At 47.5% G+C, this 14,897-nt stretch overlaps 1 protein-coding gene across 2 annotated transcripts in view; it reads right to left on the bottom strand.

The window, feature by feature from the left end:
* RPS6KA5 (ribosomal protein S6 kinase A5) overlaps positions 1 to 14,897 on the bottom strand; it is a 1,757,411-nt gene that overhangs the window by 804,618 nt on the left and 937,896 nt on the right. For both annotated transcript variants that reach the window (XM_069637449.1, XM_069637450.1), the window contains one exon: positions 8,594 to 8,755. In XM_069637449.1, coding sequence (XP_069493550.1) covers positions 8,594 to 8,755 — 162 coding nt within the window. The remainder of the gene's footprint in view (positions 1 to 8,593; positions 8,756 to 14,897) is intronic.

Genomic DNA, 14,897 nt, shown 5'->3' with positions numbered 1-14,897 from the left:
GTGGACCCAACTGTCCAAGTTTGGTCCGGAGTGTGCCTGGGGCTGGTGAGTAACCCTAACCTTAACCTGTGGCCCCTAGCGCCTCCATCTGTTTTTTACGCACGAGTGGCCCCTGGGGGTCCCTCTCCTTTCCACTGCTAGTGCGAGCTAGCAACCTATTCCCAAACCTTGCAATCACCTCTGCCTTCTAGTGGAGGCCCTCCTCGAATAGTGGGAATCTATTCTTCATCGCCTCACCGACCTTCTTGAGCTGCTAGAGACCTCTGAAGAGACCCCGTTTTGCCCATGGGAACAACCGCGTGCACCTGCACTACATGTACTATTGAGCATAAGGCTCCTCTCTTCTTAGGGTTTGGACTGCCTCTTAGTTAGGGGTGTGTTTGATGTTGAAGGGGAGTAAAGACTATCGGTACTGCCTATTTTCCTTCCCCTCTAGGTTGTGAATATATTTAGTGCCTTTAACCCTTTAAACCCCAATGGTCTTGTATATATTTTGTGTTGATTGTGTTGTGTTGGTTTAGTAGGATTGCTGTGATTCTTTTACTGTGTGTTGAGTTACAAAGGCCTTGTAATAAATGTGTTTATATTTTTGATATATACACCTATCTGGGAATCATTGTAAGTGTCCTTGATCTGCGTGCTCATTGAGGTCTTTCAGTCACCCTCAACCCTCCTGAGACTTAGTCTTGACCACCTACCATAACTATCTTGATTGGTCTGGCTTGTCCAGAGGTTACCCTGTTCCAACAAACTACGCTGGCCTTCTGAACATCTGCCCATCAGGTCAGAGTTCAGAAATGCATCTTAACAATAACCAACGGTCTACAGCCCATGGCCATGTACCCAATATTGTAGGCCTTACCTACACCCAGCACAACATAATGGCCTCATGAAAGAGAACATTTTCCACATACCACAATCCAGAAACCTAACATATGAGGGGTGGTGCTAAAGGCAACTGATTTCAATCTCAAGTAGTGCCATGTAGCTCCCTAATGTCGGAGGTGGTGCCATAATGGGTACCATATGGTACCAGATGCATTTCAGGTCACTTGTGCTGTACTACCACGTCTACAAGGTTGTGCACAACCATTTTTTTGTGTCGCCACCAGCTGAGACATGCATACTTAAAGTGCATGTCGGCATTATGGTGGCGTACTGTTGCGCAAGCCTAGCCTCTTCAGAGACTACCTTACGGGCTACCGGCTTTTTGGCATACACACAACAGTGTTGGCCTTGTCCACACCCAGCTCACTATAACAGGCTTATGCAGGTGAACAAGTAGCCAGGTACATGCAGGTCACCCCTAGCCACTTCTAAGCATCCACTACTTCAACACTTCTCCCACAGGACACACTGGAGGAGTCGGCACTCCAGGTCCAAGCATACACAGTGTAATAATTGCAACCAATTCCCACAACCGTAAAAGCAACATTTTATGCACTGATCACAATCTGCACATCGAGGACAGGATTGTAAAACCACTTCACCCCACAGCACTCTTTTGCCAGCGCAAGGTGGCCACCCATGCATGGACTGGTCTGCAGGCTTAGCACAAACAGCACACCGTATTGCAGTGTAGGTTCCATGTTTCATGTGTTCTCCATTGTTTTCCCCTTCTGTCATTGCTCTACCAGCATTGACAGCTAGGCCTCACCACACACTGAGCACCCTAGTGGAACCTATGTTGTACTTATTTCATGTGTAATGCAGGCCCCATCTGCAAATGACCCTGCCAACTTTCACTCTGGCCACATCTGTACATACTTTGCTCAATTACATTGTGTTGCCTGTGCATGCTGGCATGTGAGTGGCTGTGTACATTGTGCAATTCCCAACTTTCTGATGGCTTCCTTTCGTGGCGCAATTGTCACGCCCCTGTTAGTGGCCCCGTTAGCAAAACAACAAACACTTCAGCTTCCCAGACAGACTAGGTCCCACTTACCTATGCAGGTCTGCCGACGGCGAGTGGGCGACGGCACTTGGCACTCGCAGAAGGACATGCGTCCAGTGCGCACGGTGCGGTCCCCTTTTCTATATTGGCGACTGCCGTGGCGGCTTGCCACCGGGCACCCGAGGCATCGGCACCACTGGGCTCGTCACGCGATTCGCCACGTGACCAGTAAGGGACCTGGTCGGAGCAGTGAGACATGGAGCAAGCATCACGTGTCAAGGAGCTGCACATAAAGAAACAATCCACGGTGCACGGAGCATGATCACGTGACTGAATCGTATTCAAAAGGAACGTACTGACTCACATTCAGCGCTTCACAGCTCACTTTGTTAGCACTGTTTGGCGTTCTCACGGATTTTGTTGCTCTTGATTATCTTGACCACGGACTGCTTCCTGGATTCCTCTTCGCCTTCCTTTGGTATTTCTGCATTTGTTCTGGCGACCTACTCGGATTTTTGACCTCGGCCTTCCATTGGAATTGTTATTGGTTTTTCCTCTGCATTTGACATTATCTCTTGGTGCTTTGACCTCGGATTGTTTACCGGACTGATTTTCGTCTCTCCTGGTTCGGCCTTTGGCTCATGTTTTTTCTCCTGCATCAGGTGTTATTAACACCCAACTAGAGTGCCATCCTGTGTAACAACTGTCGCCTACCGCCGTTGACTACTGCAGACCCCTGTCCATTCACCTTATCCTGGGTACCCTGTCACCTGCATTGGGTAAGCCTTCTGTAGTGATATTGTATTGCTCTGATTGGGATTGCTTCCATTGTCTAACCTGGTTGCTTGCCTTACAGTGGTCAGGGGGGTCCTTCCGGCGTTCCTGGTTCCAGGCTGATGGTACTCTACACCTGTGGCCTCAAAGATTGCACAAGCAGTAATATTACTATTTTGCTCGTGTGGTACTTGGGGACGGAGCTTTCATCATCTACACGACCATCAAGTCCTAACAGCAATGTGGTAAAAACCTTCGTCAAGGAAGGGTCTTGTAAGGGTCTACCCATTGCAAATGCAGATGGTGAGATGTGGCTCCCTATTGTGCAACTGGGGCAATCATGTGTGCCATACGCTAATGTACGTATACCAGCTCACTTCTGCTGTTCCACCAAGTGCACAATGTCCTCTGCAACCATTGTGTGCTCCTCACCAACTCCAGAAGCATGCACAGTAAAAACTGTATTGCTGTATTATAATGTGGAGGCTGTGACTGAGGCCTAGACTGTTGGGTGCATGGCCACATCATAACAGAGCCATGCAGGCGACCAGTTACGCATGTGCCAAATATCACAAAGCCAACATACGCATCAGCACTTCCACCCAACCGCCCCACCATAAAGCAGAGATGCAACGACACGTGTTCCACTTACTGTAATGCAGTAACATACCAGTGTGTTGTGCACCACTATCCACTTCCAATCAGAACCATTACAAGCATGCCAACCAAACAAGACAGTCTTCACAGCTTTCAGCCTGCTTTCAACACTGCAGTACGGGCATAGAAGCAATGGGGCATACTCCGTGTCAACACTAACTAATCTGCGCAATGGACACTACACAAGCGTATACAAGAAACATTTGCACCGGCACCTCTTCCATATTTATGCTACATGCAACCAATATTATTTGCTCTGTAGCCAAATGAGGCACAAAGAGCAGCAATGTGGCACCTACTTTGACACTGTGCACTTCCCTTTTGTACCAGTGCACATAATTCTCTGTAGAACGGCTGCAGGGCGTGCAGCCAAAGGCCTACAGACTTATCTCACACAGCACACCATAGTACACGCTATGTTTACATCGTCATCTGTCGTGCAATGCACTCCCCTTCAGCAATTGTGCCTGCCACTGGATACCGCTGCGATACCACCGTCTTCTTGTATATATGGAAAGATATCACGCGAAGGTCCTCTCACTACTGCACCCTTTCCATCCCTTCTTCCCACCACCAGATGCCGTACACTGTTACTTTCAAATCCTTTTCCTGACGCATTGTCTTCCGATACAATAGGCCGCCGACATGGAACACTGTTCACACATCCCGTCACTGCACACTGCAGTGCAAGCTGCAAACAAGGAATTAGGACGGCAGAGTGGTTCCACATATCACTATTTTGAATATACACACACTGCTACGTACAAAAGGCCCACCCATGCACACAGTACTGTAGACCCTTGCCACATACACTGCAACACTGTCCTGCGATACCCCATGGCCTCGTTTCCCGAAACCTTTGATGCACAGCACGCTTTCCTCCAGCCAACCACAGGCCACGTCCACTGTTCGCGGACAGCACGGCGTACCGCAGGCCAATGACACTTGGGTCCATGGGGCGAACACGGACCCAAATATCACACATTTTTTGGGACGTACATGTCACTGTTTTGCAAAAACAATTACCAGTCCGATTGCAATGAACACACTAAAGCATGCTTTCTGCCCCAAGCCCTCACTTCTGGTGCAAATTTGGTGAAAATCCGTCCAGCCGTTCGTGCTGTAGCCGTGCACAAAGTTTTTCCCCATTCAGTCTATGGGGGAAAAAAAATTTGGGACCCCGCCTATAACTCCTCCTCCCCGCAACCTCACCCAACTCGGCGGGAAAATTCCGAGCGGACAATATCCTTTTTTTGCAAAGTTTGGTGAGGATTCGTCCATGGGGAGCCAAGTTATAAGCCGCCGAAATAATGCTCTTCCTATGAGTTTACCAACTTAACCATAACTACACAGCCGCTACCGCGAGCTATGTAATCTATATATGTGTATGATTTTGATGGGATCTTGTGCAACCTGCTATATATGGCTATGCAGAGCTGTCTATTTTGATGTTTTCCACTTAAGAAACAAATCCTTGAAATTGAGAGACTCGGTTATTTAGAACAATTTAGGCATGTGTAAAAAAACAATGTAAGCTTGAACACCTGACATGCCATTAGAAAAGCCAGCCACTGTCAACCTGAACTGAATGCTGTTGTGTGTGGGCACATTTGTTCTGGCAGAACACAAACCACTCAAATTTGGGCAGTTTGATTCACATTTACTTTTCAACCTTTTACAGAGATTGGTCTAAAAAAAGGTTTGAAGTCATTGAGGCATAAAAGAATGATGGCTCTGGGAAGGCGGACAGGCTAGTGCCATTCCCCTAAATCCTGTCGAACAAACCCCACTACATTACCGGAGCTTGGCAGGTTCCCATATTGAATGTGCCATATTAAACTTTTTTTAAAAAAAACATTTCCAGCAAACTTGGAATGGAAATATTGAAGACTTGCTCTCCAATCTTGACTCTAATCTCCCTTCTGTCCTCATTCTCCTCGATCTATCCTCTGCTTTTCACATGATCAATCATGCCATCCTGCTCAATCGTCTCCACGAGAACCTTGGTGTTACTGATCAGGCCCTGGCCTGGTTGACAAACTTTCCCACTGACCGACCCCCTCCGGTCCAACTGGAGTGTTTCCTCTCTTCTATCTCTCTCTCTACTTATGGTGTTCTCCAGGGGTCTAACCTCTCTCACTAGCTCTTCAACCACTACCTGGCACCTCTTGCCCACCGCATCGCTACTTTCTGCTCCAATTTTCAATGTTATGCGGATGACACTCGGCTCTCTCTCAGGCCCCCCTCACCCGCCTCTGCTTCTTCTCTCATACCAGCCTGTCTGGCTGCAATTTAGGAATGGTGTGCTACCAAATATCTGCCTTAATGCCAGTAAGACTGAGCCCCTCCTCATTGGGACACCTGCTCCCTCCTTTCCTCTCTCTCTCTGGCCGCCCACTCTGGGCCCTATTCCCGCTCCTTCCTGTGAGGCGAAGAACCTTGGTGTCATCTTCGACTCCACCCTCTCCTTCTCTCCTCACACCTCTGATGTCTCTAAGAAGTCAAACTATCAGCTGCACCTCAGATTAATTCTTCCTTATCTCACTTTCACCCAGTGGCTCATTGTCTCCAGAGCCCTGGTCCTCTCTAGGCAGGACTATTGCAACAGCCTCTTTCTAAACCTTCCTGCATCTACTCTTCGATCTTTACAACTTATCCAGAAAAGGACTGGGAGACTTGTCTTTGGCCTCAAGCACAGGGATCATATCTGTCCAGCTCTGAAATCTCTTCAGTGGATCCCCGTGGCTGCAAGGATCAAGTTTAAGACCCTCTGCATCGTCCACAAGTCTTTTTGGGGCCTGGGACCGCTCTACCTCCAACTTTTTCTTCCAAAACCTCTTCCTTCTCAAGCTCTCTGCTCATCCACCTCCAACTCTCTGAGGGTCAGACATTTCTCCAAGCAGAGGGTTGGGGGCAGATCTATCTCCTCGGCTGGGGCCTCCCTCTGGAACAGCCTCCCTGCCTCTCTCAAACTTGAGCAGAATCACCTCGGGTTACAGAAGCAACTCAAGACCTTCCTTTTTGCTTCCACTTTCTCTCTTCCTCTCCCCTGCTGATGCACCTGGCTGCTCCTCGCACTGGTCACCCTCTGAACTCGGGCCCAGGCTCCTGCATGTCCAGTCACCCTTGCACTACCTCCGGGCTCCCCGACACTTAAGGGTCTGTATCTGAAACCCTACAGTCCCTTCTCTCTGCACTTATGAGCCACCCGCTGGCTGCACTTGTGAGTTAACTGCACTTCCCCCTTCCTTTCCCTCGTGGCACTTATCCCTTTCCCTCTTCCCTGCACTTGCGTGATCTGAATGACACAAGGCCTGGTAAGATCATTATTTTGTCCTCCCTTTGTTTCCCCCTCCTTGTCTTGTCGCACCTAGAAACACTTGTATACAGGCACGTTATAAATACCATATCATAACTAAGTTACATTATTCTTGTGGAAATGTGGGGGTGAAGGGTGGGGGAGGGTATCAGTGAGGGGGCATAGTTATAACTTTAGGGACTGTCTGGAAACCCCAAAACTGTCCCACAAAATGCAATGCTTAGTTGTACGTCCATTAGAGCAGGACACCCAGTCTGATCCATCCAGAATTTAAGAGGGCAGGACGTTTTAACTTTTGGAAGGCACTGATGTCATAGATGGCCTTGAGATGACACCATCTCTGGTTGACAAATCAAGGGCTTTTTTTATTACAGATGTCGAAAAGGGTCTCACTAAGTATCATCCCTCCCTCTCTACCTCTGGTCTAGTCCAAGTATCCCTCACCACTAGGTTGGTCTCTAGAGCTCAGTAACCCATACATTTTAAAACTCTGCCTGTCTGGTGGTGATGGATGAAGGCCAAAAATCCATTCCAACTATATCCCTCTAGGAATAATCTAATTTTCCCAAACCTAGATTCCCCAATGCAATTCAGTATAAAGATAGGGAAACTACAGACACTCAGGTCCCATTTACTACCACGCCAGGGTACTACTCCTTGCTCTGATGTTTTATTTATAATTTCCCTTCCTTTTACTCCTTCTTTCCTCTTTCCCACTGTCTCTCCATCCGATGTTCTCTCTCTCCTCCCCAACTACATCTACCACTAATCTCCCCTCTTCACACCACTACTCTACCTACGCCTTCTTCCACACACAATTTCATTCTCCCAGTTACATTCTCATTCACTCCCAACTCTCTCTCAATTAGCTCCACTCACAAACATTTCAAGCATACTCAAACCCAAGTAGTACTCTCTCCCACCAACCAATACTTCAACCTTGCATACTCCCTTCAGCAATCCTCCATGCTCCTCTGCACAATGTTTCTTCTACTTGATCTCTTGGTCCTTCTCCTCACTTGACCTAAACAGAATAACCGGCACCTTTGTGTTTTCAGTCCCCCTTTTTATTCTCTCACACTTCTCTCACCATTAGCTCTCTCCCTCACGTCATTCCCCGGGCCACCCATTGGCTTTTCCTTCCCCAGGGGAGTTGATAAACGTGAGCAAACACAACATAGGTTTTAAGCCCTGATCCTGCAGGTAGGTGGGTCCACCTGCCTTTGGTAATGGCAGCCTGCTATTAACACAGTCAATGCTGCAGTTCGTGGAAGTGTTTGAAACTTCCACAATCCCTTCTTGGCTGGCTGTACTTAAATTCTTTACCTAGGATTGTAAAGAGGCCTTGGGGTGTGGGGAGGAAGATGTGCTGCTTAACTTCCTCAGTCTGATCTCTCACCTCCTTAAAATGTCTGCAAGCTCCCCTGTCTCAGTGCTTGGGGTCAACTCAACCCTGCAAGTAAAGTAAATGTATCAGTCTTCCGCTGACACCTGGTGCTCATAGTTGTTAAAACATGTGGCTAGCAGAGACCGATAACTGCTTGTTTGCAGGTTTTATCTTCTATGCTTGACAGGTCTCTCTCATCTCTGCCTGTAGATTATATTTTTTGGACCCTGGTGGGGATCTCAGGCGGTATGGGCTACTTTATAAACAATGCCTGTGATGGAGGCCCTAGGGTATCTTTGTTCTACCACCTCTGGAAGCAGCACTGCGGATCATGCAGTGGTTACCCAGGGTCTCTCAATCCCAGTCATCATCTCTCACCTCTACCTTCTCAAAAGTGACCTTGGCACAGGATACAAAGTGGAGAACAGCAATTTGTTGGTGTCCAATGTATCATTCATAAAGTCAAGGAATAGATTTGGGCAATTTAAACATATTTGAATTCATGAATAAGACACTTATCAAATTTGTTGTCAAGCCATTTGAACAATAAAACAACAAATACCTGAAATATTTGTTCTGCATTTGGAGGCAAAGCTGCAGGAGAATAAGTAGGATCCATATCTGTAAACTCCTCTGCAAAATTGCCCACGTCCAACTCATCTCGGATAACTGGTTTAAAGGGAGCAGCCACTTTCTTTTTTGCTAAATCCTCCCAGTTTAAGTTCTAAAAGACAAACAACACTTTTCTGAGAGCCATTTTCATCCAGCTTCACCTCTAAAGAGAAACAGGTATTTCAAGCATCACATTCTAATGGATATTGTAACAGTATGAATACCATTTAAGTTTCATATTGGAAAAGAAATATGATTCATTCAGCTACGAAACTAAAAAAGTTAATTCTAGATCATGACAAATTTTCAGCAACCAGTGGCTTAAAAACCTATTTTTACATCTTCTTTTTGATGCTCAACTTTCGTTTAACAAAAGCTCATCAAAATAAGTTTGCTTCTATTCCTCTCAGAAGTTTGTAGTTTAATGGTGCCCAAGTTGTGTGGTTTGAATTTTATTTCCAGAAATCCAGAAATCACCCACAATATGACAAAGCATGTGTATTTTATAAATATGGCTGTTTTGGTAAAGATAAGATGGGCATTTTGCACATTTTGAAATGTCGGTATGGTAGAGTTTAGTTGCTGAAACAAATACCAAATGTAAACCTGAAAAACTGCACATTACTCAAAGCTAGACTAGCGAAACTGCAGACAGATTAGGGCTAAATCTACACATTACTCACTGTAATGACACTGGGTATTACGCAGCCCCACTCTTTCCATACCTTTTGCAAACTTTGGTCTGGCCACCAAGGAAAAGACCAGAAATTCCCTACCCAGCAGGAATTGTACAACTGCATTGAAAGTAGTGCATGCATGTGAAGTTGCAGACTGTACTATCCGCTGCCAGTTCTTCATCGCAGTCATTTTCTACATCTCGTCTCAAAATAGACTGTGGAAAAGAGGGCAACATTGTCTGGACAAAGGCAACCTGATGACTGCCAGTGGAAGAACACTATGATCGGAAAATCAAACTCAATGGTAAACTCTTTAAAGCACATGATGAACTCTGGCGAAAGGCTGCCTATAAGTGCACCCCTCAACCAAACATGTCCTTTAGCAGGTAGCCCTGGCCTAACAAGGCCTCAGAGCCAAACTGTAAATCCATTGCGTAGTGCTTGCAAACAAAATGTAAAAAGCAGCCAAAGTGGTTGCTTATCAAAAGACTTCCTAAGGAATTTGGTACAAATGAAGCAGCTTTGGCCCACACTGGATGAATCCTAGAAGTGGGAAAGCGGTCCAACACTCTAGGATGAAGGAAATTATACATCTGGCAATAGAGACTCTGCTTTTACTTTACTTGTATTCTGCATGTGAGCGGGTCTCTGGTTTGATTTCAATAATATCATCGTGGACTAAGTAGGAGGCATGACCCAGTACTATCAAGGTATTACTGCATATGAATCACCTCTTAAACCCGTGTCTTTACGAAAAAAGATACATACTACCGTACAGATTTTATTTTGAACCCAAAAACGTTCTCAGTAATGCGTGACAGTTGTCTCCATTTATGGATCACACTTTATCCAACTCTTACTCCTGACCACTAACTGTCCCCAGATCACACTAGGGACGAGTGGTATTAAAATAGCCACATCTCTGCTGGTGAAATGCAGTCCACACACAGACATTTAGGGCCCTGTGAGCATCAAGACAGCACAGACTTACTCTGCCTCAGATCATTGAAGAAAAAAGAGAAAACAGATTTCCTAGTTGTCATGGAAATTTGAATCTACTTCAGGAAAGACTGATTCGTCTAATGGACCACAATGATTTCATAGAAGGCCATGAAATAGTCAAATGACAAAAAGGTCAAAGATTTGTCTGACCACCATCACTTAAGCTAAGACTACCTTTACTGGCCATAGCTTCAAATGGCCATCTGCCAAATCTGAACAAAACTCAAGCATATTCACTGCTACTCAGACTAGTAGCAAATTAAAAATTGGAGGGCAAACCAATCGATAGCCTACAGATGGAAAGTCAGTACGGTATAAAAACCACTAAACAAGGTTAAGAGAAGGTGGGACGACAGCCTAAGCCCCTTGGAAGATGGGGATTGGGAAGCAGCATTGGCAGCGCACAAAGAAATCGCCATTGATTCCATACTGGGTACCATTCAGTAGAAAATTCTATACAGTATATTCTACACCCCATGGACACTACATAAAATGGGGAGAAGGGATGAGAACAGGTGTCCCAAGTGCAAGACTGAAGATGGAGACATACATCCACATGGTCGGGTCATGTACTAATGCTTGAAATTCTTAATACCTCAGTGGGTGACGACTTGCCCATGAATCCAAAGTTATGCCTATTGGGGATGTGAGTTGATACTTTGCTTACGATATACGAGAGGTCCCTTACGAGTCTGGCATTGGCACTGGTCAAGAGGCGCATAACTGTTCTGACTTGATGGTCGTGTAGATAAATAATACCTCCGTCCCCAAGTACCGCACAAGTAAGAGCAAAAACACTACTCGAGCAATCTTTGAGGCCACAGGTGTAGAGTGTTGTCAGCCTGGAACCGGGAATGCCGGAAGAACCCCCTGACCACTGTAAGGCAATGAAGGGTTATGTTTAAGCAATGATAATTGACAACAATTGTAAGGACAGTAGTGACAATGTAACAGCAGCTTACCTATAGTGGGCAGGTGGGAAGTTGTAGGCGTAGGCAGGTAGTATGCTGACAGCAGCAGCAAGCTGAAGTGTTCTGATGGCACTCTGGGAGACAACCGAGTTAGGTATGGAACAAGAACGTAATCCGTGATCAATCCAAAACACAATCCGAGGTCAGGAGCCAAAAGACAGAACTGGAGACAGGGAAATCCAAGTACCAAATCCAGTATCCAAGCCAGTGGTCAAAAAGTCCAGATGATCAGAGAGCACGCCAAAATCCAGGTAGGGGAAATCCAAAGACAGTCCAAGCAAACGTTCCGTGATCAAGGTAGTACGTAAATAACCGGAGTAATCCAAACACCAAGCAGTTCTCCGTGAAGAAGCTGTGAGGCAATGTTTCCGCGTTTGCTCGCCCTTTTTCATTACGAGCATGGTCATGTAACGCGGTCATGTAACGCGGTCACGTGACTGCAGCTGCATGTCAAGTGGAACGCAATGCAGACAGGGATTGGTGTTGCGAGCGTCTTCCGGGCATGTGACGCGCGGGTTTCCCTGCGGAGCGTGAAGGAGTCGCCATGGCAACCGCCAGCGTGGAAAGGGGCGTAAAGACACTGGTCCACCAGCCGGGAAACCTCTGCGACTGTGCCGCTGCTGCTGTCGCTGCCGTTGGGAGTGCATGTGGGAACTGGGAACAATAGCAGGTGAGCGATTGGACATGACAGAGGACATGACAGAGCCCCTCCCCAAAGGCCCACGACCCCGTGGGCAGGAAGGATGGTCACGGTGAAAGCGGGCCAGCAATCGAGGGGCGTGGACATCCCGGGAGGGAACCCAAGAGCGGTCCTCAGGACCGTAGCGCACCCAGTCCACCAGGTATTGCAGGCCATCTCTGAAAACACAGGAACCCAGTATGGCGCGTACCTCAAACACATCAGAAGAGGAGACAGATACAGGAGCGGGAGGAGCAACCAGTCGGGTAGGACCCAAACAAGGCTTCACCAATGAAGTATGGAAGACAGGGTGGATCCGCCAAGAGGAGGGAACCGCCAGGCGCAGGGCCAACGGGTTCTGGATCTTGGAAATCCGATAAGGACCCACAAAACGAGGGAGCAACTTGCGACAACCAGGGATATGCAAGTGGCGAGAGGAAAGCCAAACCCGACCCCCCCCCCACCCGATAGCTAGGGGCATCCACCCTTTTTCTGTCGGCCGCTGTTTTCATGGACGCCTGTGCCTCGCGCAGATGGACTAGCGTCTGGGCATGGACTGAAACCAGATCACGGGCACAAGCCGTGGCCACAGGGGTGTAGGGGTGTCTGAGGAAGAAAAATACGGAAAAGGAAGGGTACGGGGATGTTGACCATAGAGGGCGAAGAAGGGAGAAAAACCAGTGGAGGAGTGTAGTGTGTTATTGTATGCGAATTCAGCAAGATGCAACAGATTGAGCCAGGTGTCTTGGAATTGGAGGGACAGACAGCTTAGATACTGTTCTAATGCCTGGTTAACCCTTTCTGTCTGTCCATCGCTCTCTGCGTGGTAGGCAGAGGAAAACCGAGCATCGATGCCAAGTCGTTTGGTGAGGGCCTGCCAGAATCGGGACGTGAATTGCGTACCACGATCGGATACTAAGACATGGGGTAACCCAAAAAGGCAAAACACGGACTTGAAGAATAGCTTGGCCAACATTGGAGCGGAGGGCATCCCTTTACATGGTATAAATCGTGCCACCTTCGTATAGGAGTCAACCACCACCCAGATGGTGTCATAACCCTGAGTACGGGGTAGGCCGGTGATCAGATCCATTGAAACAGTATGCCAGGGTCTTGGCGGAATGGGAAGAGGTTGAAGAAGACCTAGAGGGTGACCCCTACGTGATTTACCCTGGGCACAAACAGAACAGGTGTTGACATAGTTCTCAACATCGCGTTTCATGGTTGGCCACCAGCACCAACGTTTGAGGATATCTAGGGTACGTTGTTGTCCAGGATGACCATTAATGGCAGCATCCTGGGACCAGTCTAATGCCTGATTTTGTGTCCCAGTCGTGGGTAAATAGAGCTTCCCTTGTACGAAAGGTAGCCCGTCTTGCATAACCGGATCCCAGTCTATTACCGAGTGCGGATATTGAGAGGCCCCTTGACGTATGGTGGACAACATGGAACGCGATGGTGTACAGGCACAAACATGCCCCTTTCCTAGTAGGGTATCAGGAAAAGACGGGAGGGCCTCCCCCCCCAGGGCAGCGAGACAGGGCATCTGCCTTCCCGTGAACCACTCCAGGTCTATGCTTAATCACAAAATCAAATGCAGCAAAGAAAAGATGCCAACGCACTTGACGACTGTTCGTGCATTTGAGGGAGGCAAGATCTTGTAGGTTTTTGTGATCCGAGAACACCACAATGTGATGTTTCGCGCCCAGAAGGTGGTGCCTCCAGATCTGTAAAGCATCTTTGATGGCTAAAAGCTCCTTCTCTGTGACTGTATAGTGCAGTTCGGTTGACGTGAACTTCCGTAAATGGTATGCCACGGGGTGTAGTCGGCCTGTAGTAGGACAAGGTTGTGAGAGTACAGCACCCAATGCGTATGAAGAAGCATCCGCTTCCAAGACAAAAGGGAGCTCTGGATCAGGATATGGAAGCACTGGTGCTGTAGTGAACATTGCCTTAAGGGAATCGAAAGCAGTTTGTTGTTCTGCGGACCAGGAATAAGGGACTAGAGGACTAGTCAGGGCAGGGAGAGGGGCAACAATAGAAGAGAAACCAGCAATGAATCGCCAGTAAAAATTGGCAAACCCCAAAAATGTTTGCAATTGTTTCAAGTTTGCTGGAACCGGCCAATCGCTGATCACTCGGACTTTGGATTTATTCATGGACAGACCCCCAGGTGATATGTGAAACCCCAAGAACTCGACCTGACTGGTGTGGAAAAGACATTTTTCAGGTTTGGCAAACAACGCGTTTTTTTGGAGTTGGGACAGCACTTCCCTGACATGTATAATATGTTCCTCCAGAGAAGAAGAAACGATGAATATGTCGTCTAAGTAGACCACTACGTAGACGTTCAAGATGTCACTGAAAATGTCATCCATGAAACGTTGAAACCTGGCTGGGGCGTTGCAGAGGCCAAATGGCATCACTGTATATTCAAACAATCCCTGTCGGGAGCAAAAGGCCGTTTTCCACTCATCCCCACTACGCATGCGAATCAGGTTATACACCCCCCGAAGGTCCAGTTTAGTGTAAACAGAAGCATGAGTGAGTTTATTTAGCAGCGTAGAGATGAGAGGGATGGGATAACGTTTTTTTACAGTGATGGAGTTCAACTGCCTGTAGTCCACACAGGGACGGATATCCCCCTCCTTCTTCGGGACGAAGAAGATCGGACTTGCTGCTGGCGAAATCGAAGGGCGGATGTGGCCCAAGCGTAAAGCCTGCTGAATAGATTCCTGTAGGGCTCGTTCTTTTGCCTGTGTTAAAGAGTATATCCCGCCTTTTGGAACCGGAGCCTCGGGGAGCAGATCAATGGGGCAGTTGTATGGCCTATGTGGAGGAAGGCCTTCCGCGGAACCCTTGTTGAACACAGCTTGAAAGTCATGGTACATAGAGGGGATTCCTGCCATGACCGCTCCTACCACA

This window comes from Ambystoma mexicanum, chromosome 14 (genome assembly GCF_040938575.1).
Source record: "Ambystoma mexicanum isolate Mex_15411 chromosome 14, UKY_AmexF1_1, whole genome shotgun sequence".
In the NCBI taxonomy this organism is placed as follows: Eukaryota; Metazoa; Chordata; class Amphibia; order Caudata; family Ambystomatidae; genus Ambystoma; species Ambystoma mexicanum.
The sequence above is the reverse complement of the archived record's forward strand: the minus strand, read 5'-3'. Positions and strand labels throughout refer to the sequence as shown.